The sequence below is a fragment of the Lissotriton vulgaris genome, chromosome 5 (genome assembly GCF_964263255.1).
Source record: "Lissotriton vulgaris chromosome 5, aLisVul1.2, whole genome shotgun sequence".
In the NCBI taxonomy this organism is placed as follows: Eukaryota; Metazoa; Chordata; class Amphibia; order Caudata; family Salamandridae; genus Lissotriton; species Lissotriton vulgaris.
In genome coordinates, this window is record NC_141693.1 from 1,881,875,695 (window position 1) to 1,881,900,673 (window position 24,979).

The following is a 24,979-nucleotide window of genomic DNA, read 5'->3' on the forward strand; positions in this document are numbered from 1 at the left end:
ACTACGGTTATGCCCACTTCTCACAGAAAGTGGTCATATAGGGGGTGTAGTATCCCAGGGGTCAGTAGCCCTTTCTCTTGTGGCTACTACCCAACACTCCCCTAGTGTTCAGGGAGGTATGGTTTGCGTGGATCCCCCAATGTTTTCCTACCCAGAATCCCCTGCAAACGTCAAATTTAGCTTGATTCTCACATTTCTGTCTGGAAAAGTTGTGGGATCACCAGGCTGACAGAAATTACCTACCACCCAGCGTTCCCCCAGGTCTCCAGGTAAAAACTGTACCTCATCCCTGTGGGTGGGCCAGGTGCCCGCAACAGGCAAGGGCACAAATTGTATTGTGGAGACATCAGAAATTGCCTAGCACAAAACAACCTGGTTTTGCAAGGTGGGAGGGCACTTGGTTTTTTTGCCGCGGTATTCATCTATGGAAGCCTACCAAACCCACACATTTCTGAAAACAAGACATCATGAGAGTACAGCGAGGTATGGATTGCGTTGATCCCTCAAATCTCTCCTACCAAGAATCCCCTGCAAACCTCAAATTTAGCTGAGAAAAATCCTTTTTCCGCACATTTTTGTGTGGGATCACCGTGCCGGCACAAATGTCCTACCACCCAGTGTTCCCCTTAGTCTCCCGAGTAAAATTATACCTCACTTGTGTGGCTGTCCAATCCGGAACCGGCTAAAAACCGATGTTTTTAAATATGTAGCGCTTAGAATTCGCTCTGCTGTACTATCCTTATGTTTTTGGCCCTTCGTAGTCACAGGCCCTTGGCTCACCCACACAAGCCAGGTATTATTTTACTCGGAAGAACAAGGGGAATGTAGGACGATAAACTGACTTTTTAACTCAGTCTCTGAAAGCAGAGCAAATGTGACAAGATAACGAGATCTTTGTTGCTCACAGTGTGAAAGAGCAATAAACATGCCTTTAATCTTGTTATCTCGTCACATTTGCTGGCTTTCAGAGACAGAGGTCAAAAGTCAATTGGTCTTCCTACATTTATTTTTCTTTCTGTGACTGATGCTAGAGGATTTTGTAAAATGAAATGTGTCACAATTGATCTGCGCAAAGCATGTTAGATCAAAGGCTGTAAGAGGTCAGGCTTTTTTTCTAATACAACACTGAAATAGCTAAGTGAACTGTTCAAACATTTCAAATATATTTCACTAGTTATGAAGACCTACTTTTGTAATTCTGTGGTAATATACATATTTTAATTGTATCAAAACAAATTTAAACACTTTACTTGGTGATGTGCAAAATGTTAAATATTTTTGCTGAAACCCAATTTCCTAACATTGTTAATGCGCTATTATCAGTAAAACTAGATGTTCGTGGGAATGTTTTGTGGCCATTTCAATGGAAAATATGCTATCTGTAAATTACAGTGCACTTACACATCATGTGTTGGTAATATATTTGTGAAAAAGTGAGTTCTTAAACATGAACAGGGAAATATTACTGATCCTGCCCAGATGACAATGCTATTAGTGAACTAAGAGGCAAGCCAAGGATCATGTGTACCCTATATAGTGGCTCAATTCTTATTATGCATGGAGAAAATATTTAGTCTAGTAAATAGAGTTTTTTTGTACAACAGGAATAGTGAACTTGCATATTTAAAGGTTCTCCTATGTGATAATAAAGAAAAAAGCAGCTCCATAAAACAAAAAAAATTTGCCTAGGATTGTTATATTTCATATAGGTACTATAATATAGCCCTCGGTTAATTAGTTACCCTTCACCTATATTCTCTCCCTACATTACACTTGTCACAGTTTACAGGAACAGACCTTTTACCTAGATATTACACTGCTTTCAGAACATCTCATACATTATGCATGAGGGTGCTTGGACGCACAGCAGGACTAACTTCTCCTGTATAAAATCAATGTACAAAGTTCAGGCCCGACGTCATCCTTAGGCCGACACAGTATCACAGCAAAGTAGGACCCCAGGGGAGACCTATGGGTATATATACATCACATCTTGCTAAGATAGCTAGAGGAGGCCGAGACTTTCCACCCGACACACTGACCAGAGATGCGGAGGTTTCCTGCATGCAGACACGCCGGTTCACAGTGGTCTGAAATCATCATTTACGGGGATGTCTAACTCGAAACCAGGACGGGGTCCCACAGTCTCACTTAAGGTAATGGGTTGACTGAATCCTAGAGGGGTTCTTGGCTTAACAGGTTAACAGGTTAACACCTACACCCATGCTAGGTACTCAGGTACATCTAGATAGGGAGACTTCGTAGGAGTATGCATCTTTTATCATCTGTTTTATATACTTGAATGTATTCCTGAGTTTAGTAAGATGGGAGAACTATACCATCCTTTTACCTTTATAGTACTGTTAATCATTTACATACTATACTGTTTTACGGTTGTCCCAGCACATCTATTCTACACCAGAATAACAACTGTTCAAGAAATAATTATTGAAAACGCCCAGCTTGTTTCATTCAGTGTATCTCTCTGAGACAGACTAAGTAAGCACAACTGACTGAGCGAAAAGTAGCATATTGTTTCCACGGTCCTGAGGGATCAGGGTTGTCATGTTCTGAGGTTGCCAGAGACTATTCTCTCCTTGGTAAGAGGAGATCATAATGACACTGAACTAGCGGATACAGTAAGGCTAACATATCCGGTGAGGGTAATCCTAGTTTGTCTGACAATTATCCTACAGTGTATGTTGTCTAAACGTTAAGATCCTGTATATTTTCCATAGGAACTACACAACATGGCGCTCCAACGTTGGTTGGGTACTTATTTAACAGTAGAATGTGGGTAGTTCAGTCGTGCTTTTCTCAGAAATCCCTATTCACAAAACACCAGAGACGTCTGGAGTGGGTAGGCTAAATTCCGCCATAGCCGAGTAGGCAAACATCCTATTTATTGGCTGTTGGTTAATCAACCGTGAAGGAAACAATGTTCCTAAAATTGTGCAAACACCTTATCTTAAAATTCCTGGAATAGTTCTTCGTCTCTAAAACAAGGACTAAAGACGCGGATAACGCGGGAGGAGTTGTGCAAAATTTGCACCTCTCAGATGAAGAAGAAAATGCAGGTGCAAATCCGATTGCTAAGAATCTTAGAAACTCATGGCACCCTGAAATTGCTTGCACGTGGTGTAACAGCTAGGGGTGTCATAGTCACATAAATCATACAGAACAGAGGTATTTTATTCATGGGTTACATTCCCAGCAACAAATGTAAGAACAAAAAAAGTTCACTTCTACTTAGAAGAGGGTGCACCCGTGGAATATTGTCCATTTGAGGACACAGAGGTTCTGCTTGCGTACCAGGAACACTTATACTGGTTTAAAGGCACTCTACCCCATATAAGAAGAGTATGACTAGGTGCGCTCAGAAGAAGGAGCAACATGGCCAATATTAGCAACTTATACACCACATCTTAACATTGAAACAATGCCAGGGCCAGACCTACTCATATTTCACAAAGAATTGATAAAACTTCACAGAAACATGACACAATACGTCCGGAGGACATCTACAGTCTAGCCAGCAATGGTAACAACAAACACAACTCAAGTTCAAAACAACGGCTAAAATTACACCACAAACATTACACACAGTAATGGGTAAAATGCTCGCAAAACGTGAACAAATGCCACTCTGGGTAGCTCAGAAAATAACACAGCTAGAAGCTGTATTTCCAAATACTAGCCCTTATGAAAAACATAGAATGCTAACAATCTGCTTGCCCATGGGGATCACAACTATAGTATTGTACCTCATGGGGTACAGTTTTCACTCACATATACCAGAACTCATGGTATCCAGTCATTAGTAGTGGTACCAGACGTATTAGGACAAATACAAAATGAGTACGGAGCAGAACTTGCTCTAAACTTAGGTAGGAAATTACTAGGTAACTATGCCCAGGTATCAGCTATAATACCAGCAAATATTGAGGGGGAAGCTGCATCAGTGGCCAACCACCAATGGCTAAGGAAGTTCAGTCCTTTACAAAAGGAGCAGGAACTACCAAAATAATTGAAACTGTGTATGCAGAATTAGACTGAGACAGTTTGGGTGGAAAAGCATTAAAACCACAGCTAATGGGTAGCTCAGAGAAAGAGACTTTCAAGCAGACACCTACTTCTAAAAAGAAATGGGACGATAACAAAAAAACGAAATATTAAAGAAAACAGATCTCAATCCAGAGGTAGATCTCCTCCACAGGAGCCCTCCGAAAGGAGGTACAACCTTAGGAATAGGGATAACATTAGGAAACCTGACAGATATCAGGATACAGATACACGTTCCTCTCGTTCCTTTCATGGTTCATCGAAAAAACTCAGAGGGTAGGATAGTCAGACAGACAAGAAGAGGGTACAAAGTCCGGAGACAAGCAGAACGCTCAAGACTATACTTCCTAAAAAGAAGATAAAGCCAAACCAAAACCGCAGTTCAAAAAGAAGAAGGTTTCTGGTGTAAAGATCAGACATGCCCAGAACTCTGAGGACTCAACTACTTAACGGGGAATGGGCTCAGACGATGCTAGACAGTGCGGGAGAAGTAACAATAGCTTGCCAGAACCTGATGGAATTTCTGGTGACAGCGGACTTGAATGATTATATCACGGTGAAAACACCTGATACTATGGTAAGAGTCCAATAACAATTGCATGAAATAACACTCCAAATAGAGAGAGAGAGACAAATGTAGGACAGTTAGAGGCCTCTTTTAAGAGAACCTGACGTTTGGCCATGACATTTTGTTAGCTGAACAAGACTGGCCGCCAGCATTCGTCATGGATTGACCTAGGGGAGAAATGGTAATTTTTCCAGCATTTTCTGCCCACGTTCCAAAACATTTAAAATATACATATGCACAGGAATGGGTGATAGCCCAGGTTCCAGCATTATACAAAAACCATGTTGGATGGTATGAGGATTAAACCCACCACTTCATTCCACTGAAGAACACCAACTGCACAAAGGCAGGACCCTATAATGCAAGAAGCTAACAAACAGGTCAGGGAGAACTTCAATCAACTTGAATATCAAGGGGGGATTGAAACTTGCACCTCTCAAATGAATAACCCTTTGTTTCCAGTATCAAAACCAGACAATTCAAATCGTTTAGTTGTAGATTACAGTCACTTAAACACTTGCACTAAAATGTTTGCAGTTCAAAATGCTCACAGTGGTGCATCAATTAATAACATTGTGCGAATAAAATACAAAACAATAGATATCTCAAATGGATTCTTTTGCCAAAATATAGCGCCTGAGAGCAGATACTTGACAGCATGGTCAGCGCTAGGGTCGCAGCGGCAAATTTGTCGACTTCCCCAGGGGTATAAGAACAGCCCAGGGTTGTTTTCAGCCTGAGTAACTGAATTACTTCATAATCTGGAGGAGGAGGCATTGTCCTATGTGGATGATATTTATCTAATGGCCGATGACCTGGAAACACTTGAACAGAGTTAACAAGATAATTTTGGGATTAGCCTCTGAGGGTTACAAATTCAACTACAAAAAAAATTTGAAGATTGCCAACCTTAATGTCCTATTTCTAGGATATGAACTTTCAAGTGAAAGAAAAAACTTGCCAGCTAACTTTTTAGTAAAGGGTTTGCAGCTTCAACATCCTAAAACATTTTAAAAACTTGCAATCAATACTAGGATTCCTTAATTATGGCAGAACATACATTTTGGATTATGCAGAAAGAGTAAAACCTTTCCACGGTTTAATAAAACCTGACTTTCCAGTTAGACAGTGGACACAGGAACACACAGATACATGCGGACGAGATAGCTTCAAAACACTTACAGACAAGTGTAAATGTACACAACCTGGTGATCCCAATAGTTGCGGGTCAATCAGGGTACACATATCTAACATACAATGAAAGCGAAACAGTACCAATAGCCTATAAATCACATTTGTACACAAATGCAGAGATGCGTTTTGCATCAACTGAAAATTTTTTAACAGCAGTACAGACTGCTGGAGTCAGAGAAAGAGCCCTGGCTCAAGGGAAACGTATAATAGTCGTGACCAGAGTTCCAGCTTTAGAGGCTGCAACAAAGGCAATCGTTCCCAACACTAAAGCATTACATCCAAGATGGATACAATGGGCTAATTCTCTCACTGCAACAGATGTAGAATACAGGTGCAACTCAAATCTAAAAACACAAGCGCTTCTGCAATACGAACAAGAATATCCTCTACCAAATGAAATATTGCCTCTAGATCAGTATGAATAAATTGTTTACACAGACAGTTCTGCGCAACCAGCCATAGGGAGTAAACAGAAATACAGCGCTGCGTGTGCTTTCATTAAAGGACGGATGCTGGAAACAAAGTTTCATCCGAATTGCACAAAAATGAAGTCTCTTGAAGATTGCACGGACCAGCTGGCAGAACTAAAAGCACTAATACCGGCACTGGTAAATACGGATCGAGAATTCCCTACACTAATAGTGTGTGATTCCTTTTTCTGTGTGCAGTCATACAATGAATATTTACATCACTGGGTACAGAATGGGTATAAAGATGCAAACAGTGACACAATTAAGCACCAAGTGCTTTGGGAACAAACTACCAAGGCTCATGTGAAAAACATTGAGTCAAAGGGATGGCGGTAACCTTGAAGGGAATTCATTGGCCGACGAGGCCGCGAAGGGGGCTCCACGCACGGCTTCCGTAGCTGCAATCACTCCTTCAAAAATGAGAATAGACGGTGAAATAATGGTTTTGATTATTGCCACATGCAATAATTCGGCAGTACCAAAAAAGTTGCCACACAAGTACTCCTACAAGTTAGATGCAAACAATGCAAACAATGTTCCATTTGCTCAGATTCCTGGAGTCGAAGGTTAAATTTAATTCTAGCAGCATACGAGGGTATAGGTTCTGCACATGCAGGAGTTTCTGTTACAGTTTCTCTACTGAAACAATGCTACTGGTGACCAGGACTAAGAAGGCAGACTAAAGACTATGGGGAACATGCATAAAAAAAACAAATAATAAAAAATTAAATTAAAAATTAAAAATAAAAAATAAAAAACGGTAAAGCGATTCCTTATTAGCGAAAAATAAGGAATCGCAAATAAGGAATCGCTTATCGGGGTGCACGTAAAAAAAAAAAAAAAAAAACGGTATTTTCTCGCGATTCGCTACAAATCGCTAAAAAGTACCGAATACACGATTGCTATTCGCAAAAAATAAATTAGCTAATAGCGAAATCTGTATCAGTGAAATCAGTATTAGCGTAATTGGTATTAGCGTAATTGGTACTAGCTAAAGCGGTATTAGCTAAATCGCAAAAAAACGGGTCGCTCCAGAAGCAGGGTGATGAAATCACAACCAGGAAGTCATCCAGCCCATGCTTCATTCAGTGCCCTGAGGAGCTCAAAGGAGAAGGCAGAGGACTGAAACTGACCTGAGAGACTTTACCCTCACAATCCAGCTACTCTACACCTAGCCAGGATGGATAACAATGCTGCACAGACAACTTCCACACCCAGGAAGAGGAAGAGAAAGTTCTCCGAGAGGGAACTGGAACACCTGATGGAGGGGGTGAGCAGCAGGCACGACAAGCTGTTTGGCAAGTTGTCCCTGAGGGTGCCAGAAGCGGAGAAGCGCAAAATATGGCTGCGCATTAAGGCAAAGGTAAATGCTGTGGGAGTCACACACCGCAACATTGACGAGCTGAAGAAAAGGTGGTACGAGCTCAGGAGACGTGCCAAGGAGCACACTGCAGAAAGGGTGAAGGAAGCAGCTGGCACAGGAGGGGGACCATCCAAACAGCCCTGGAGGACCTCGTTGAGGGGAGGATAGAGCCTGAGGCAGTCGTGGGAGTCACCCAAATGGACACTTCCGGCACAGCAACCACACGCACATACCCCCGGCAAATCACAGTGTGCAGGAAGTAGTCCATTACACATATACCTTCACATAAGAATTCAATCATGGGTGTTATAGTCATGTTAGCCAAGTGTGCATGGATAATCACCAATGCGCAAGAAAAGAAACCAGCAGTATGTGTCCTACAGTGTGTTCAAATCTGTGATTTAATATGTGACAAAGACGACAATGATAAACAGATAGAGGAACAAACTAAAATAACGATGCACTGTTTCACACACAGATGCATCTCCGGTGGACTCAGATGACAGGGAGTGCCTTATAATTTCGAACGCCAAGCGGTACACGGGATTTGTCTAAGACTGGAGAGACACAGCATACAGAGTCTGGGTTCAGCGCATAGAGGCTTACGATACAGTGATAACAATTCAGTTACAAAAACGCAAACCGGAAGCAGCAAACTATCCCAAGTACATACATCAGAGTAAACAGAAATTGGCCCCTGATGAAGGTACCTATGCGTACCGAAATGCATAGGGACGCATGAGAAAACTGTTATGTACAAATAGAGATTGGAGGAAACTAAAATTGAATGTGTACGATTTGAAATGTATTTGAAAATGTAATAGTATACTGTTGATATGATGTAATACTCAACATGGTTTGAAAAAAAATGCATAGAATACAATGAAAAATGGATTAAAATCGTCAAACAGATAATTGGTTGAAAATGAGAAAAGTTTTCATTTTGTTGAGGTGTAACAGCACCAAGTGCACAGTGCGCGCCTAGGCAGGTTTGATGACCTTCCATAACAGACTTATAATTTCGGAGACACCGGCAGAGACAGATGGAGAGACTCCGCCAGACCCTCAATCCACACCACCACCACCAGCAAAACGCTGACCACATGTAGCAGAGTCAGACAACAGCGCAGGTCCAGGAGCAGGATTGCAGCAGAATCAGGACAGGCTCCGAATGTCTATGCTGGGGTTGATTCGTAGATGATTTGTGTCCAGAGCCTGCAGGGGAGACATATGCAGATCTCCAAGCTGGCCAAAAACATGAGCACGATGACAGACTATGTGCGTAACCTAACAGTTGTCGCAGAGAGAAATCGGGAGATAAACTAGAGCCTACAGAAGCTCACCCGTGCCGTTATAGCAGGACAACGCACTAAGCTCAGGAGGCATCAGCAGGGCTTGCTTCGTCTTTCTGCGAATACTAGGGCCATCAACAAGCTCTGCAACAGCACAGCTGTCTTGTCACGGCGCCCCGTGTCACTGCAGATGGACCTAGGATATTTCTGCGGGGATGTTGCGAAGGCCTTAGGCCAAGTGACCACTGCTGTGGAACATCTACAGTCTGGGACATGGAGTGCCAGCAACTTGGAAGGGGAGGAGGGTAGTGAGGAGGAATCGAGCACGAGTAGCATGTCCGTGCCGAAGAACACTAGCGGGAGGTGCAGTTCACGCAGCTCAACAGCCACAGGCACTCATCAGGGTGATGTCGAAGAGCCATGCGACAGGAGGCTGGGGGTACGTGGCAAGAGGTGCTAGACTTGCATTTCTGCCTCTTTCTCCATGGTGGTTTAACCATGTACAACTTTAATATTGTGACTGCACTCCAGTGCGGTTATCGATTTTTCATTTCATCAACCAATGCAATCACCCTCATGTTTCCTAAACATGGATATATATATACTTTGACCTGTGCTCATGTGAATAAATCATTTGCATTACCAGGCTCAGAAGTGATGTAGTGTGATGTATGTCCGCCTCCTCTGACCTTCACTTGTGTTCGGCAAATGTGACTGTCAGTGTTGTGCGAGTGGTTGGTCATCCCAATCGTTGTAATTTCCGTCGATCTCAATGGGTATCTGCAATGTTGTGCAGCATGGCACATACTGCTACAATCCTACAGCAGGTCTCGGGGTTGTATTGCGATGCACCACCAGTCTTATGTAGGATCCGGAAGCGACTTTTCAGGATCCCAAATGTTTTCTCAACCACATTTCTCGTGCTAATATGTGCAGCGTTGTAGTGCTGTTCCTGTGGTGTTGCTGGGTTGAGGTAGGGGGTCAGGATATATTCCCGCAAGGCGTATGCGCTTTCACCAACAGAGTGGGAAGCAAAGGGTTAGCCGCAGTAATGCAATTACATATGGGATAATGATGTAACAAATAGAAATATGTATGTACCAAGTAGGTGTCCCTCTCCAAATTCACAGTTGAGCAGACGCCTGTGGATGCCACTGTGCAGTAATATATATGAGTTGTGTGTGCTCCCTGGAAGTTGTGCCACTATGAACAGCATTCAAGGATCGACTTGACAACAACGCCCACAACAGCAAGGAACTTTTCAACATCGTCAAGGAATTTTCCAACCCCTCGGCCAACTCCAACGACATCACCCCCTCTCAATCCCTCTGCGACTCCCTAGCCTCATTCTTCCACAACAAGATTGCTGACATCCACAACAGCTTTGACAACCACCCCGGAAGCCAACCCACCCTACCATCTGCTGACCATCTTCCCCCCGTTAACACCCTTAACGCCTGGAACCCAATCTCCACTGAAGACACCATCCGCCTGATGAATTCCATCCACTCCGGATCCCCCACAGACCCATGCCCTCACCACATCTTCAACAAAGCAGACTCCGTCATAGCTCCGCACCTCCGAGACGTCATCAACTGCTCCTTCAACTCCGCTACCTTCCCAGAAAACTGGAAACATGCTGAACTCACCGCCCTTCTGAAAAAAACAACAGCGGACCCCACCGAACTCAAAAACTACCGCCCCATCTCACTTCTTCCATTCCCGGCCAAAGTCATCGAGAAAGCCGTCAACAACCAACTCGCCGCCTTCCTCGAAGCCAACAAATCACTGGACCCCTCACAATCTGGCTTCCGAGCTAAACACAGCACTGAGACCGCCCTCATCGCAGCAACAGACGACATTCGAACTCTACTGGACAATGGAGACACAGTCGCCCTCATCCTCCTCGACCTCTCCGCAGCCTTCGATACAGTCTGCCACAGCACCCTTTTACAACGCCTCAGAGACATCGGAATCCAAGGAAAAGCACTGGAATGGATCACCTCGTTCCTGACCGGAAGAACCCAGAGAGTCCGCCTCCCACCATACAAGTCCGAGGCCTCTGAAATCATCTGCGGCGTACCACAAGGATCCTCTCTTAGTCCCACCCTCTTCAACGTATATATGAGCCCCCTTGCGGCCATCGCCCGCCAACACAACCTCAACATCATCTCTTACGCGGACGACACCCAACTGATCCTCTCTCTCACCAAGGACCCCAGCACCGCCAAAACTAACCTACATGAAGGAATGAAAGAAGTCGCTGAATGGATGAAACAAAGCCGTCTGAAACTGAACTCAGACAAAACAGAAGTCCTCATCTTAGGCACATCCCCCTCTGCATGGGACGACTCCTGGTGGCCGGAAGCCCTTGGAAAAGCACCCATCCCGACAAACCATGCACGGAACCTTGGCGTCATCCTGGACTCTTCACTCTCAATGAACAGACAAGTCAGCGCCGTATCCTCTTCCTGCTTTAACATTCTTCGCATGCTCAGAAAAACATTTCGCTGGATCCCCTCCGAAACAAGGAAAACAGTCACCCACGCTCTAGTCACGAGCCGACTGGACTACGGAAACACCCTCTACGCCGGCACCACCGTTAAACTCCAGAAGAAACTACAACGAATCCAAAACGCCTCAGCCAGACTCATATTAGACATCCCACGCAACGAACACATCTCTGGTCACCTTAAAGACCTCCACTGGCTACCCGTCAATAAGAGGATCACTTTCCGACTGCTTACCCACGCACACAAATCACTCTACGACATCGGACCAGATTGCCTCAACTCTCGACTGTCCTTCTACACCCCCTCCCGCCAACTTCGCTCTTCCAGCCAAGCCTTCGCCACTGTACCTCGCATCAACAAGACCACCATGGGAGGCAGATCCTTTTCATACCTGGCGGCCAAAACATGGAACTCACTCCCCGCCTACCTTCGCCTCACCCAGAATCACCTAACGTTCAGAAAGCAGCTTAAAACGTGGATATTTGACAAATAATTCCCCCTCCCCTTCCTAAGCGCCTTGAAACCCTCTGGGTATGTAGTGCGCTATACAAATTTTATGACTTGACTTGACTTGACTATGTCCGTAATGATGTGCTTGGCATTGCACACGACCTGGACATTGATCGAGTGATAGGATTTCCTGTTACAGGCCATGTATTTCTCTATATACTTGTGAGACTTCGGACCGGGGTTGTGACTCCACTACGGGGTTCTCGAAAAGATTCGCACACACTGGGGTACTGGGTAGTGAAGGTTTTATTGCTTTGTACAAGCGTCGTTTACGAACAGGCACTCTGTAGTAGGGTAGGGGTGTGTCCGCCTCCTCCGTCCTGGCCCGTCCTCCTGTTCCTCGCCAGTCCCAAGGTCTTCTGGGCGTCGTAGGCCTTTTCCCGGCCGTCCTGCTGGTCTTTAGGCGCCGGTATCCCAAATAAAGGAAAAGAAAGAAAAAATGTCCGTCTCAGTAATGATGCTGGGTTTAACGTCTCTCAGGGAGGGGAGTGAGGGGAATCACACGTGCACTTCACACTCTGACTGTGGGGCGTGAACCCTTGAGAAACCCCAAGGGTGTGCAGGGGTGTTTGCTTTTTAGGCGGGCTTCCCTCGTCTACCACCTCCCCACGCTGTGTTGTCGGACCGTACCTGGGTGAGCCACACTTCCGTGTTAGTGTGGCTGGGCGAAGCGCGTCCCGCAGAGCCCCCTGGCTTCCCGCGGTAGTCCACCTCTGGTCCGCCACCTGGTCCCGCCGCCGGCTTCCTGGTTGGAATCGACCTGAAACTCTGACTCGCCTCCGAATCCGTCCAGCTCCACCTTCCTGATCTCTCTCCGCTCTCCTCGCCCTCCGACCTCCGATCTTCCTCCGTCCTCCGCTCTCGTCCTTCCTCCGACCTCCGATCTTCCTCCGTCCTCAGCTCTCGTCCTTCCTCCGACCTCCGATCTTCCTCCGTCCTCAGCTCTCGTCCTTCCTCCGACCTCCGATCTTGATCTTCCTCCGTCCTCCGCTCGTCGTCCTCTTCTTCCTCCGTCCACTCTGCTCCACTGTCTCTCCACTCGCTCCACCAACCTCCAACTCCACCTCCGGGTGTCTCGCACACCTGGCTGGACTCGGGAACGGGCTTTACGTCGTCAGGAGGGGCGTGGCGCCAGTCCGTCTCCGCCCCCTTAAAGGAGTAGTCCCGTAGGTGCGCTTCTGCCGGTCGTCTCCGGATGACGTCGGGGGTATTCCACGCCTCGGTATTCTGGGGAGAAAAATTAGACACATTACTAGGCATACCAGGGGGGCCCTCGTCGGGGTCCCCCGCGTCACACATCCCCCCCCTAGGAATCTCCCGATCGGGGAGAGGGTACCGGGAAAGAAAGTCCGCATGGACGTTCTCGGCCCCCTTCTGGTGCCGGACCTGAAACCGAAAGGGCTGCAAGGCCAGAAACCACCGCATGACGCGGGGGTTGTTTGAAATGTTCCGCGCCATCCATATGAGAGGGGCATGGTCCGTGTACAGCAGGAAAGACCGCCCCTCAAGGTAGTAGCGTAACTTGTCCACCGCCCACCTGATGGCCAGGCACTCCTTCTCAATAGTCGGGTACCTAACCTCCCTCGGAAACAGCTTCCGACTGATATAGAGAACGGGGCGGAGACCCCCCTCCCCGAAGTCTTGGGACAACACCGCCCCGATACCAAAGTCAGAGGCATCTGTATGCAACACAAAAGGCTTGTTAAAGTCGGGTGAAGTTAGAACCGGCCTGGTGGTGATGGCTTTTTTAAGGGTCTGAAAGGCAGTCCACATGGCCGGCGTCGGGTTGTGGAAGTCCGGGCGGTCCCTGGTTTTCCTGAGGGTATCGGTCAGGGGCGCCGCGACCTCAGAAAAGGAGGGTATAAAACGCCGGTAATACCCTACCAGACCCAAAAAGGCACGCATGTCTTTTAGAGTCTTTGGAAACGGGGTTTCCGCGATAGCTCGCACTTTTTCCACCTGAGGTTCAATGACGCCATGACCTAGAAGGTACCCCAAATATTTGACCTTATGGTACCCGATCCTGGACTTCTTGGAATTGACATGTAGACCCGCTGACTCGAGCAACCGGAACACGGTATCCAGATGTTGCAAGTGAGTCTCCCAGGAGGGACTAAAAATGATGATATCATCAAGGTAAGCGGAGCAATATTGATGATGCCCCCGCAATACCGTGTTCATGAGTCGCTGGAACGTGGCGGGAGCCCCATGGAGACCGAAGGGTAAAACCGTAAATTCGAACAGCCCCTCTGAGGTGGAAAAGGCTGTTTTTCTCCTGTCTTCTTCACGCAGGGGCACCTGCCAGTACCCCTTCGTCAGGTCCAGAGTACTGATATATTTTGCCTCCCCGAGTTTCTCGATGAGCTCATCGATCCGGGGTATGGGGTAGGAATCACAAGCCGATACTTCGTTTAATGCCCGGAAGTCCATACAAAAACGGCTGCTGCCATCGGGTTTAGGCACCATAACTATAGGTGACGACCACTCACTCCGGGAAGGCCGTATCACCCCTAACCTGAGCATTTCTGCCACCTCTTTTGCTATGGCCTCCCGTTTAGCCTCTGGAATTCTATACGGTCGTTGCTTGACCACCGTACCAGGTGGCGTCTCAATTCTGTGCTCAGCCAAGGAGGTTTTTCCCGGAAGGTCAGAGAAGATGGATGCGTGTTTCCTCAATACCTGACGGAGCCCCTCCTGCTCACCCACAAATAATTCCTCGCTGATAACCAAGTCCTCTATCGTGGAGCTGAGGGAATTGGTGGGATTCAGGACCAGATTAGCTGTCAGCGGAGGTGTTCCAAGCCATTTTTTTAACAGATTTATGTGAAAAATATGGGTCTTTCGGGTGGTGAGACGGAGACGATAGGTCGTTTTACCTATCGTCTCAATGACCTCATAGGGGCCTTGCCACTCATTGCTGAACTTTTTGGCTATCGATGGCAGTAACACCAGGGCCCAGTCACCTACTTTTAGCGACCTCCATTTTTTTCCCCTATTATACTGGGTCTGTTGGTGTTTCTGGCTGTTCTCCAAGTGTGTAAACGCGAGTTCCCTGATCTTTCCTAATTTGTTCCTCAAATTCGAGCTGTATTCGAGAAGACTTCTGGTTTCACCGCCTTGTTCCTTTTCCCACATATCCTTTGTCATATCCAGCAAGCTCCGGGGTTGTCTCCCATAGAGCATCTCAAAAGAGGAACACCCAAGGCTGCTTTGTCGCTGGCCCCTAATCACATACAGGGCTAAGGGCAACAAGGAGTCCCAGTCGGAGTGGTTTACCTCCACCATTTTCTTCAGGACCGTTTTTAAGGTCCTGTTGTAACGTTCAACCAACCCATCCGTTTGAGGGTGGTACACTGACGTCTTGATCTGGTGTAAACCCAACATTTGGCACACCTCCTGCATAACCTTGGACATGAATGGGGTCCCCTGGTCCGTGAGGATTTCTTTGGGGAACCCCACTCGCGAAAACAACTCGAGAAATTTGTCAGCAATGTTCCTGGAGGTGGGGGACTTTAGAGGAAATGCCTCCGGGAATCTAGTGGCGTAGTCCACGACAACGAGGGCATATCTAAACCCCTTTTTTGTGGTGGTTAGGGGGCCTATCAGGTCCATCCCCACTCTCTCGAATGGGGTCCCGATGACTGGCAGAGGTTGTAAGGGCACCGCCGCCGGACGTTGGGCATTCTTCCGTTGACAGAGGTCACAGGTTTGACAATGTTTTTTTATGTCGCTGTAGATACCCGGCCAGTAGAAGTTCCGGAGGACATTCTGGGTCGTTTTCTCACTTCCAATATGTCCCGCTAGTAGGTGGGTATGGGCATAGTACATTATTTGGTCTCGAAAACAGGCCGGTACCAACAGTTGCATCGGGTCCTCCTTAGAGGGTACTCTATACAAAAGATCCTCTTTTATCAAAAAGCGGGGGTAGGAGAGGTTAGGGTTGGTTAAATTAGCATGTGCCTGTTCCCAAGCATTGATGAGTGTCTCGTCATTGGCCTGGGCGAAGCGGAAGGACCTATCTCCTTCCCAGGGACCTGTGGATAGCAAGTTGGGTACTGCATCTCCCGGTTCATTGTCTCGGCTCAACTGGCCCTTGAAGAGGTTCAGGAAGTTCGGATTATCGGTGCCCAGGATCAACGGTTCGGGCAGGGTATCCATTACTCCCACTTTCACTACCATCTTTTCCATGCCCTCTAGGCCTAGGGGAATGTTAGCCACTGGATACTCCTTCACGTCCCCATGTACGCATTTAATGTACACACTGTTGTCTGGTACTAACTGGTTTGGAGTCACATATACCCCTTGTATGACCGATTGCTTACAGCCAGAATCAAGGAGAGCCCTGACCATCACCCCATTTACAGTAACACTCACATGGAATGAGCCTCCTAGTTCAGCCGAGTACAGCACCGACTTCGGAAGATAATTAACGTCCATTGGCTCTTCGTGCGCTCTTTTCACGGGGCACAAACGGGCTATGTGGCCCCACTGGCCACAATCGAAACACTGTGGGCCCCGAAAAGGTGGGTGATCGCCAGCCGGGGGTCGGGGTGGAGGAGGGAGGGGTCCTGGGGTTGCCCTCAGTCGTCGTTCAGGTCTTGTCGGTCCTTTGCTTGGCTTCTCCGGTTCTGCACTATGTAGACGAGGTTGGGCCCGGGCGTAGGTGGTTGCCATCTCCATGGCCTGAGCCGTGTTCAGATTAGAGTGCTGGCGTAGCCACCGTTGTGTCCCATAGGGAAGGGCTTCCAAATACTGTTCAAGGTAAATTCTATCCATGATTTGCTCTTTGGTGCTCGTGGATGGGGTGAGCCACTTATCCGCCGCGGTTTTTAACCTAAAGAATAAGGTTTTGGGGTTGTCTCCCGCTTGTCCCCTCTCCTTGCGGAATCGAACCCTATAGGCTTCAGAATCTAAGCCGAGGTGGTCCAAAATCACAGTTTTGATTTGGGCGTACGGGGTAGTACCATTGTGGTTCGCTACCTGATAGGCCGCCTGGGCCTCTCCACTCAACAATGGTGCCAGGAAAAACGGCCATTTGTCCACAGTCCATCCACAAGCAAGGGCCACCCTTTCAAAATTCGTAAGAAAAGCGTCTGGGTCCTCCCCCGGGACATATTTTTGCAAGGAAATGCCCGCCGGGGTGGGGGCAGCCCTGGTTTCACGTACGGTGACCGTGGCGGGGTCTCCCGTAACCCTCATCCCCTCTAATTGTTGTACTACTGAACTCCGGAAGGTATCCCGGTCCAATTGGGCTGCGGCTAGCTGTTGTTCTACGGCCCATGCCAGTTGTTCTTGGCCCTTCACGAGGGCTTGCAGGATCGCGTCCATCGTTGTGTCCTCGATGTTGTTCGCTGTTACAATGCCCGCATTCTCCACCACTTGTGAGACTTCGGACCGGGGTTGTGACTCCACTACGGGGTTCTCGAAAAGATTCGCACACACTGGGGTACTGGGTAGTGAAGGTTTTATTGCTTTGTACAAGCGTCGTTTACGAACAGGCACTCTGTAGTAGGGTAGGGGTGTGTCCGCCTCCTCCGTCCTGGCCCGTCCTCCTGTTCCTCGCCAGTCCCAAGGTCTTCTGGGCGTCGTAGGCCTTTTCCCGGCCGTCCTGCTGGTCTTTAGGCGCCGGTATCCCAAATAAAGGAAAAGAAAGAAAAAATGTCCGTCTCAGTAATGATGCTGGGTTTAACGTCTCTCAGGGAGGGGAGTGAGGGGAATCACACGTGCACTTCACACTCTGACTGTGGGGCGTGAACCCTTGAGAAACCCCAAGGGTGTGCAGGGGTGTTTGCTTTTTAGGCGGGCTTCCCTCGTCTACCACCTCCCCACGCTGTGTTGTCGGACCGTACCTGGGTGAGCCACACTTCCGTGTTAGTGTGGCTGGGCGAAGCGCGTCCCGCAGAGCCCCCTGGCTTCCCGCGGTAGTCCACCTCTGGTCCGCCACCTGGTCCCGCCGCCGGCTTCCTGGTTGGAATCGACCTGAAACTCTGACTCGCCTCCGAATCCGTCCAGCTCCACCTTCCTGATCTCTCTCCGCTCTCCTCGCCCTCCGACCTCCGATCTTCCTCCGTCCTCCGCTCTCGTCCTTCCTCCGACCTCCGATCTTCCTCCGTCCTCAGCTCTCGTCCTTCCTCCGACCTCCGATCTTCCTCCGTCCTCAGCTCTCGTCCTTCCTCCGACCTCCGATCTTGATCTTCCTCCGTCCTCCGCTCGTCGTCCTCTTCTTCCTCCGTCCACTCTGCTCCACTGTCTCTCCACTCGCTCCACCAACCTCCAACTCCACCTCCGGGTGTCTCGCACACCTGGCTGGACTCGGGAACGGGCTTTACGTCGTCAGGAGGGGCGTGGCGCCAGTCCGTCTCCGCCCCCTTAAAGGAGTAGTCCCGTAGGTGCGCTTCTGCCGGTCGTCTCCGGATGACGTCGGGGGTATTCCACGCCTCGGTATTCTGGGGAGAAAAATTAGACACATTACTAGGCATACCAGGGGGGCCCTCGTCGGGGTCCCCCGCGTCACAATACTCCACCCCTACAGTCTCATTTTCGGGCATTCTATGCTATAGACCTGCTGGCCCCAGAACCTCCTTTACACAGGATCTAATGAAATTACTGGAACCTTTTATCGATAGGCCTAATTTTACACTCTTAGGTGATTTAAATTTTCACCTAGAGAATACAAGTTCTAGAGACACTTTGTCCTGGGTGGAAAGTTTATCCTCATGCGGCCTGAAGCAACTCGTGGTCGGCCCCACACACCTAGCTGACCATACACTGGATGGCATTTTTTCAAATGATATCAGGCTGATGATGGGAACTTCTATTCCCCTGGCTTGGTCAGACCATCTGGCATTGAATTTCGAGCTTAATGTGTACCACACCTTCCCCTCCTACCCTGATCCTAATAAACTGGAACTTAGAAGAAATTATAGGGAGATCAACAATGAGACTTTTGCCCCATTCCTGAAGGAACTTAGTCCCCTTTTAAAGAAGGACACCAATGCTGCGATACTTGACCTGTCAAATATCATCTCTGGGGCGGTAGATACCTTGGCCCCCGTCAAGCAACACTACTCTGCTCGAAAGAGTCCCTCCCGGCCTTTGTTTTCTTATCGCCTTAGATTGCTGAGGCAGGGATGTAGAAAACAGGAGAGGAACTGGCATGCACATCCTAATACCTCTGGAAAATCACAACATAAGCTTCTTCTAAAAGAATATAAGTTGGCAATAGCTGAAGAAAAAAAGGCCTATTATACGAATTTGACGGGCTCTCTTTAATCTTCCAGAGATCTTTTTAAGATTATCAACTCCCTCTCAACACATAAGACTGTGGACCCCATAGTGGAAACTCAGGAGCTCTCTGATAATATCTCAGCTTACTTCCATTCAACAATCGCTGATATTGATATTTATAAATCTCTTGAACTCCTTAATGCAGAGATGGACGCTGCACCTCCATCACCCTATTTCCACCATTTAGAGCTTCAAGCTGTGAAGTGCGGGCCTAGTTTTCTAGACTTTCCCCAGCTGACTTTGGATGGGGCAAACAGCCTACTTGATAACATCAAATCTTGCTCGCTGCTGGACCCCTGCCCGCTGAAAACTTTGAAAGCCTGCAGGGAGGTGGTTATCCCTCCGCTTCTAGAGGTGATGAATTCAGCAATTACAGAGGGAGTTTTTCCCCTTCCCTGGAAAAGGGTGGTCGTTAAAACGCTCTTGAAGAAGGCATCTCTGGATCCTGAGGTCCTAAAAAAAATTCGACCCATTTCCCTGCTACCGGCCCCTGCCAAGATGCTTGAGGCCCATCTTAATCACCGCTTTGTGTGTCTAGGCTTAGCGATTCATTAATCTTAATTTGTGGATAGCCTCATTCAGAGGCACCTACATAAGCGTAACCTGCGTTCCGCCCACAAGCACCTTCTGTCAACTCCTTCCTACAAACTAAAGTGCCAGGGTGGTGCTAGGTTTGCTGTCCTAACTCCAAGACTTTGGAATTCCCTTCCCTCCGAAATCCAATCCTGCAACGACCACCTCAGCGTCAGGAGGCTCCTCAAGACAAAACTGTTTAGACAAGCTTACGAATAACTACCTAGGGCCCCTGCACCTTTCAGAGTAGCGCCACGAAACCAATTCGGTGTACGTGTGCTTCACTATTTTTTTTTAACATAACAGAAATGGAGTTACACTTACAGCAAGCTGCACAGCTTTCTTTGGTATTGGCTGCCTGACCGTTGAAGAGGAGCGGTAAGATCGTGATAATTCAGGAGTGACAAAATATTAACAGATGAGTTACACATGAGAAGCCAACATCATAAAAAAGGGGGGGCGTGAGTAAATTCCTACCCCAATCTCCCCTGAATGAACGGTATACACACAAAAAGGTTGTAGAAATGTAGATGAAGAAAATTAAATGTGCTGACAGTGAGATCTAAAACTAGCTTGGATATATCCACCTTTTATTCTTTATTCTGGGATTATCCTGCCAGGATTAAAAAGAAAAAAATGGGATGGGATTTTTAGTATGTACATGGAATCAAGGGTCCTGACGAAAGCTGTATAGACCCGTTTGAGGGCTAATCAACAGGCTGAAACATGTTGACAAGTATGCAGTGAGGAGGGGTGATCGGCTGCTAAAAATCCCTAACACCACCATTTCATTTTTTCTTTTTGAATTCTAACTGGATAATCAAGGAATAAAGCATGAAGGGCAGATATATCGAAGCTAGTTTTAGATCTCACGCTCTGCACATTTCATTTTCTTGATCCCTTTACTGATTGTTTCTATGATTGTATGGTCTTCTCCTTCCCTTTGCTCCACCCCCGGTGTTGGTCTGCGCAGGGGTGTCAGATAGCAAGCCCAATGAAGAAGCATGCCACAATATGTGGGGGAGAGCAGTTTTTCAGCATAGGACACATGCCACTTAAACTTAATTAGTGTGTATTCTACATTCCTACCTCCTTTTGTGTGATTACTCACGAGATGGCCAGAGCAGAAGAGTGTGTGTTAGCATTTTTGTTGCATGTCTACCTGGATGCAAGTAGCTGCCCAGATATGTAAAAGATGATGAACTCACTTCCCACACATATGCTATGCCTGAAAAACGGCTGAGTAACAAAACCAGAACCCAAAGGGCCCAAAACAGGCCCCCACCCTGGCGGACCACCGGAAAAATGCCAGATACCCGATATGGCCAGTCCAGCCCTGGTGACTCCTTTCCCTTATGTCCATAGATAGATGTTCTTTGTCCTATATCCAAATACCTCCAACTGCAGCCCCCAAAGTCTCCTACCTCCTCCAGAGAGCAACACCTCTTCCTGGACAGATGCTCCCTGCTCACGGAACATATGTTACTGTGTGTGTGTCTGTGTCCCTTGGAACATAAGACTTGCATTTTCCAGTAGATGGGCAATGGATTCTAGGTGTTTGGAATTCCCTTGTGTGAAGCGTTTCATTGTATTTTCTCTCTCTAAACAAAATCAAGGAAGTCCTCTTAATGAATGGTTGTACTATTCAAGAGGTAGGGCAACCAGCAATGTAGAGAGAGGCATGTGCAGGGAGACTGGTGCTGTGAACAGTGGTGGCTCCTCCGTTAAGGTGGAAAAACATGTTACCATCATTATATTTTTCCTTTGCCTAGCCAGTATGAGGATTCAAGGGCAGGCCAGGCCACCCTGATTGACACTGGAAGGCTTGGAGGAGTGGTATGCAATGCTACAGTGGGCATGTCGGTTTGGCTGCCCATTTTTGGCTGGCCAAATAGACATGCGCACTTAGGTTTCTCCAACCCAACTGTATTCCACAGCCGGAAGGAGAAACAGCATAGACTCCTGATGCCTGAGCGAGCGTCAAAGCAGCTGGCTCCGTACAATCCTTATGTGATGTGTCCCAGTGACTGCTGGGAGCAGGAGAGCAGAGGAGTACCGAGGTGTGAAGCGGCAGGCAGCATCAGTAAGTCTTTTATTTATTTTTAAACCCCCTGTGCTTTCTATTCCCAGGCCCCCATGCGTCTCCTCTACCCGTGTCACCCTTTTAATTTGTATCAGCCACCACTGGTGGTGTATGGGGTGTTTTTCTGACAGGAAGCATCACACACACTAAATCTTTCCTAGCAGAGGTCATGTACAGAAGAGGGATGCCTGCTCTGTGCTGTGTGTTCTACACTGAGCATCAGCTTTATATAGAGCAATAATCACCCTCTAGTGCGGAGCTGAGAGCTCTGTACTTTGCCTGTGAGCTCTGCACCCAATATAGAGATCTGCACTGAAATTATAGATCTGTACTCAGATTAGTCCTGAACCGACAAAAAAGAGCAGGAGCCTTATGCTGACCAGAAATCTGGCATGATCTGGAAGTACTCTACTAGGCATGGATGGAGGTTTGTAAGCAGCAAGTTGTCACATGAGGAAATGTGGTTTAACGGCCAGAGTTGCTGACTTAGGATCTGGGGAACCAGGTGCTAGTCCTGGCATCAGCCCACAACCCTTAATTCTGAGCAAATCCTTTAATCTCCCAATGCCCAAACAACATGAATCTGACCTTGTGTGATGTAATCTGTTGCTCAAGTAAAGCACTCAATCTCCCTAGGCCAAATCTGCTGTATATTAAAATGCAACAAAAAATATTTTTTGTGGCTCAAGTTGTGTTGTGTGGGTTGGCTGGTGAAGTTCAACTAGCTCTATAAGAACACACAAAGATACTGCATTTTGCAAACCAAGTACATTGGTATTTTGACAATGGTATATTTTGCCTTCTTTCAAATGAAGAAACTTGTGCTGTAATATGCACCATTTGAACTCACTTTTTCTAAATTTTGCAGCAAATTTTCTTCATATCATGTGTACTATAAAAGGTATATGAACCTATTTTTTTTGTAAGAGTTCTTGCCACCCCTGAACACTACTATTTCACTTGGACTTGCTGGTTGTGCTTGCCTGCCCTTTCAACTTGAAGCTCAAGTTTTTGCCTCACCACTTTGAGTATCCACTAGCCAACATTGCACTTTTATACCACAATAGTACTAGAAACATATGTGGGGCCATAATAAAGAATAATCAGGCCATTTGGTTACTTTAGTAAATTCATGTAGACTCGCGGTTTTCCTTTTATGGCTGCAAATAGAAGAGTAAGTGATGGCATCTGTGAAAAGCAATAACACTCACCATTTAATAAACGTAAATATTAATCAAGTCCTTTGAGCCCTCTGGGCGTTGCACGCCTGCCTCAAACATACCTTGTACTCTTGGGCAGCATCCTCTACAGGTATGACGATGTGAGCCTGGTGTTTCCCGGACCGTTCACACACAACACAGATGGGCTCCTTGTCATCCTCACAGAAGCGCTGCAGCCGCTGCTGGTGTTTTTCGCAAACGCTCTCCTGAGGCTTCAGGGACGGGAGGTGAAGTTTTACCATTTCCACCAGGTTTCCCAGCTGCCTGTTAGGCCGGAAATGTATTTCTGGAAAGATGGTCCTGCACTCGGGACAGGAGAAATTTGTGTCTATCCCCTGCCAACATTTTAGGATGCAGGCCTGGCAGAAGTTATGCCCGCAGTCTATGATTACCGGATCCTTAAAATATTCCAAACAAATTGCACAAGTTGCTTCGTCCTCAAGCTTGAGTGACCCGCCCGCCGCCATAGTGCAGTAATGGGCTGGGAAAGTTGAAAGTTCAGTTTCGTTTCTCCTTTGTCAGCTAGGCATAGGCGTGCCTCTGTCTCTCGCCCCTCCCTCTCTGCGGGGCTCCCGCGCACACGCAGCGTGCCTTCCTAAGAGGGCGGCACCTTAGTGCCGCTGTCTACTCCAAAATTGAACTGCGTGCTCCACCAACGTCAGGAGTCTAGTTGCACTTTCGGTTTACGTAGCGTGGTGTTGGGACGGGACCAAGAGGTTGCGCGTGGGGCCATTGACTCTAGTCGCCCGCCCGCCCGCCCGCATTAAGGGGATTTTTATTTTCAATGCACGTGGGCCCAGTTACATCGACCTGAAAAAGTGTTTCAGGGGTGTGAGATCTATAATATGAAGAGGCGAGTTTTCTTGCAACTCCAGCCTAGGGTGACCAGACGTCCCGGTTTTCCCCGGACGGTCCCCGTTTTTGGAGAAGTGTCCCCGTGTCCCGACACTTTTCTCCAAATGAGTCAAATGTCCCCGTTTTCGAAAGGTGTCCGAGTTATACACACAAATGTCCCGGTTTTTCATTGCGTGGGACATCACTGAGATGAGCGCTGAAGCTGGAAGGGAAATCCTGTGAAGAGAGACGTTTTCTCTCGGGATTTCCCTTCTTTGTCCACGCAGCGCCACCTACACTTTTGCTGACTTCCAAGAGGCGCCCGCACAGGCGTGGTGCAAGGATGTTAATGGGGGGGGGGGGGGTTAACCTTTAATCAATAGGCAGAGTGGAACTGCAGGGCCCCCAACAAGGTGTGAAACAACAGCAAGGCCTAATTAACTTTCAAACGGTCTTTTAAAGACCTGTTAAACGATCGGGTGTGGCTCTGTGTGTGCCCGGCCGGGCACACACACGACAGGGGGGTGGGGGGGCTGAAGCCAGGTTGAGTCCAATGGGTGTTGTGTGCCTGATCAGGCCTCATGTGCACATTAGAGGAAGGGGAAATCGAAAAATGTCTAGACAAACCTGTAAATACACTGCTCAGCAATTCTATGTCAGGACAGGAGGCTCCGATTAAGCTTAGTCTCATTTCTTTACTGACACATAGCAGCCAATCACAATACAGTAAAGAAAAAACAGCAAAAGGGCAACCATAGAGTACACCCACAGTATATAAACAGTCTCAGAGGTAACCACTTCCTCTTTCTTTGCTGCTCCGCAGCCAGTTAAGTGCATTATCTTACTTACTTTATATTTCATTGCTTGGCGTTATACTGTATTGTGCCTTGTTGATTATTGCCGCTTTTGTGCTTTGACCTTGCGCTGTGGGTCGCGCGTCTGGGGCTTGGGCTCCGTTGTTGTTAATCGCGTCTTTTCGCCGCTTCCAGCGTGCAATTTATTTGTTTACC

At 47.4% G+C, this 24,979-nt stretch overlaps 1 protein-coding gene across 1 annotated transcript in view; it reads right to left on the bottom strand.

The window, feature by feature from the left end:
- The window catches only part of LOC147717617 (E3 ubiquitin-protein ligase TRIM11-like), a 658,037-nt gene extending 634,225 nt beyond the window's left edge, over positions 1-23,812 (bottom strand). The window contains exon 1 of the mRNA XM_086920534.1: positions 23,198-23,812. Coding sequence (XP_086776660.1) covers positions 23,198-23,602 — 405 coding nt within the window. The 5' untranslated portion in view covers positions 23,603-23,812. The remainder of the gene's footprint in view (positions 1-23,197) is intronic.
- Positions 23,813-24,979: the final 1,167 nt, after the last annotated feature.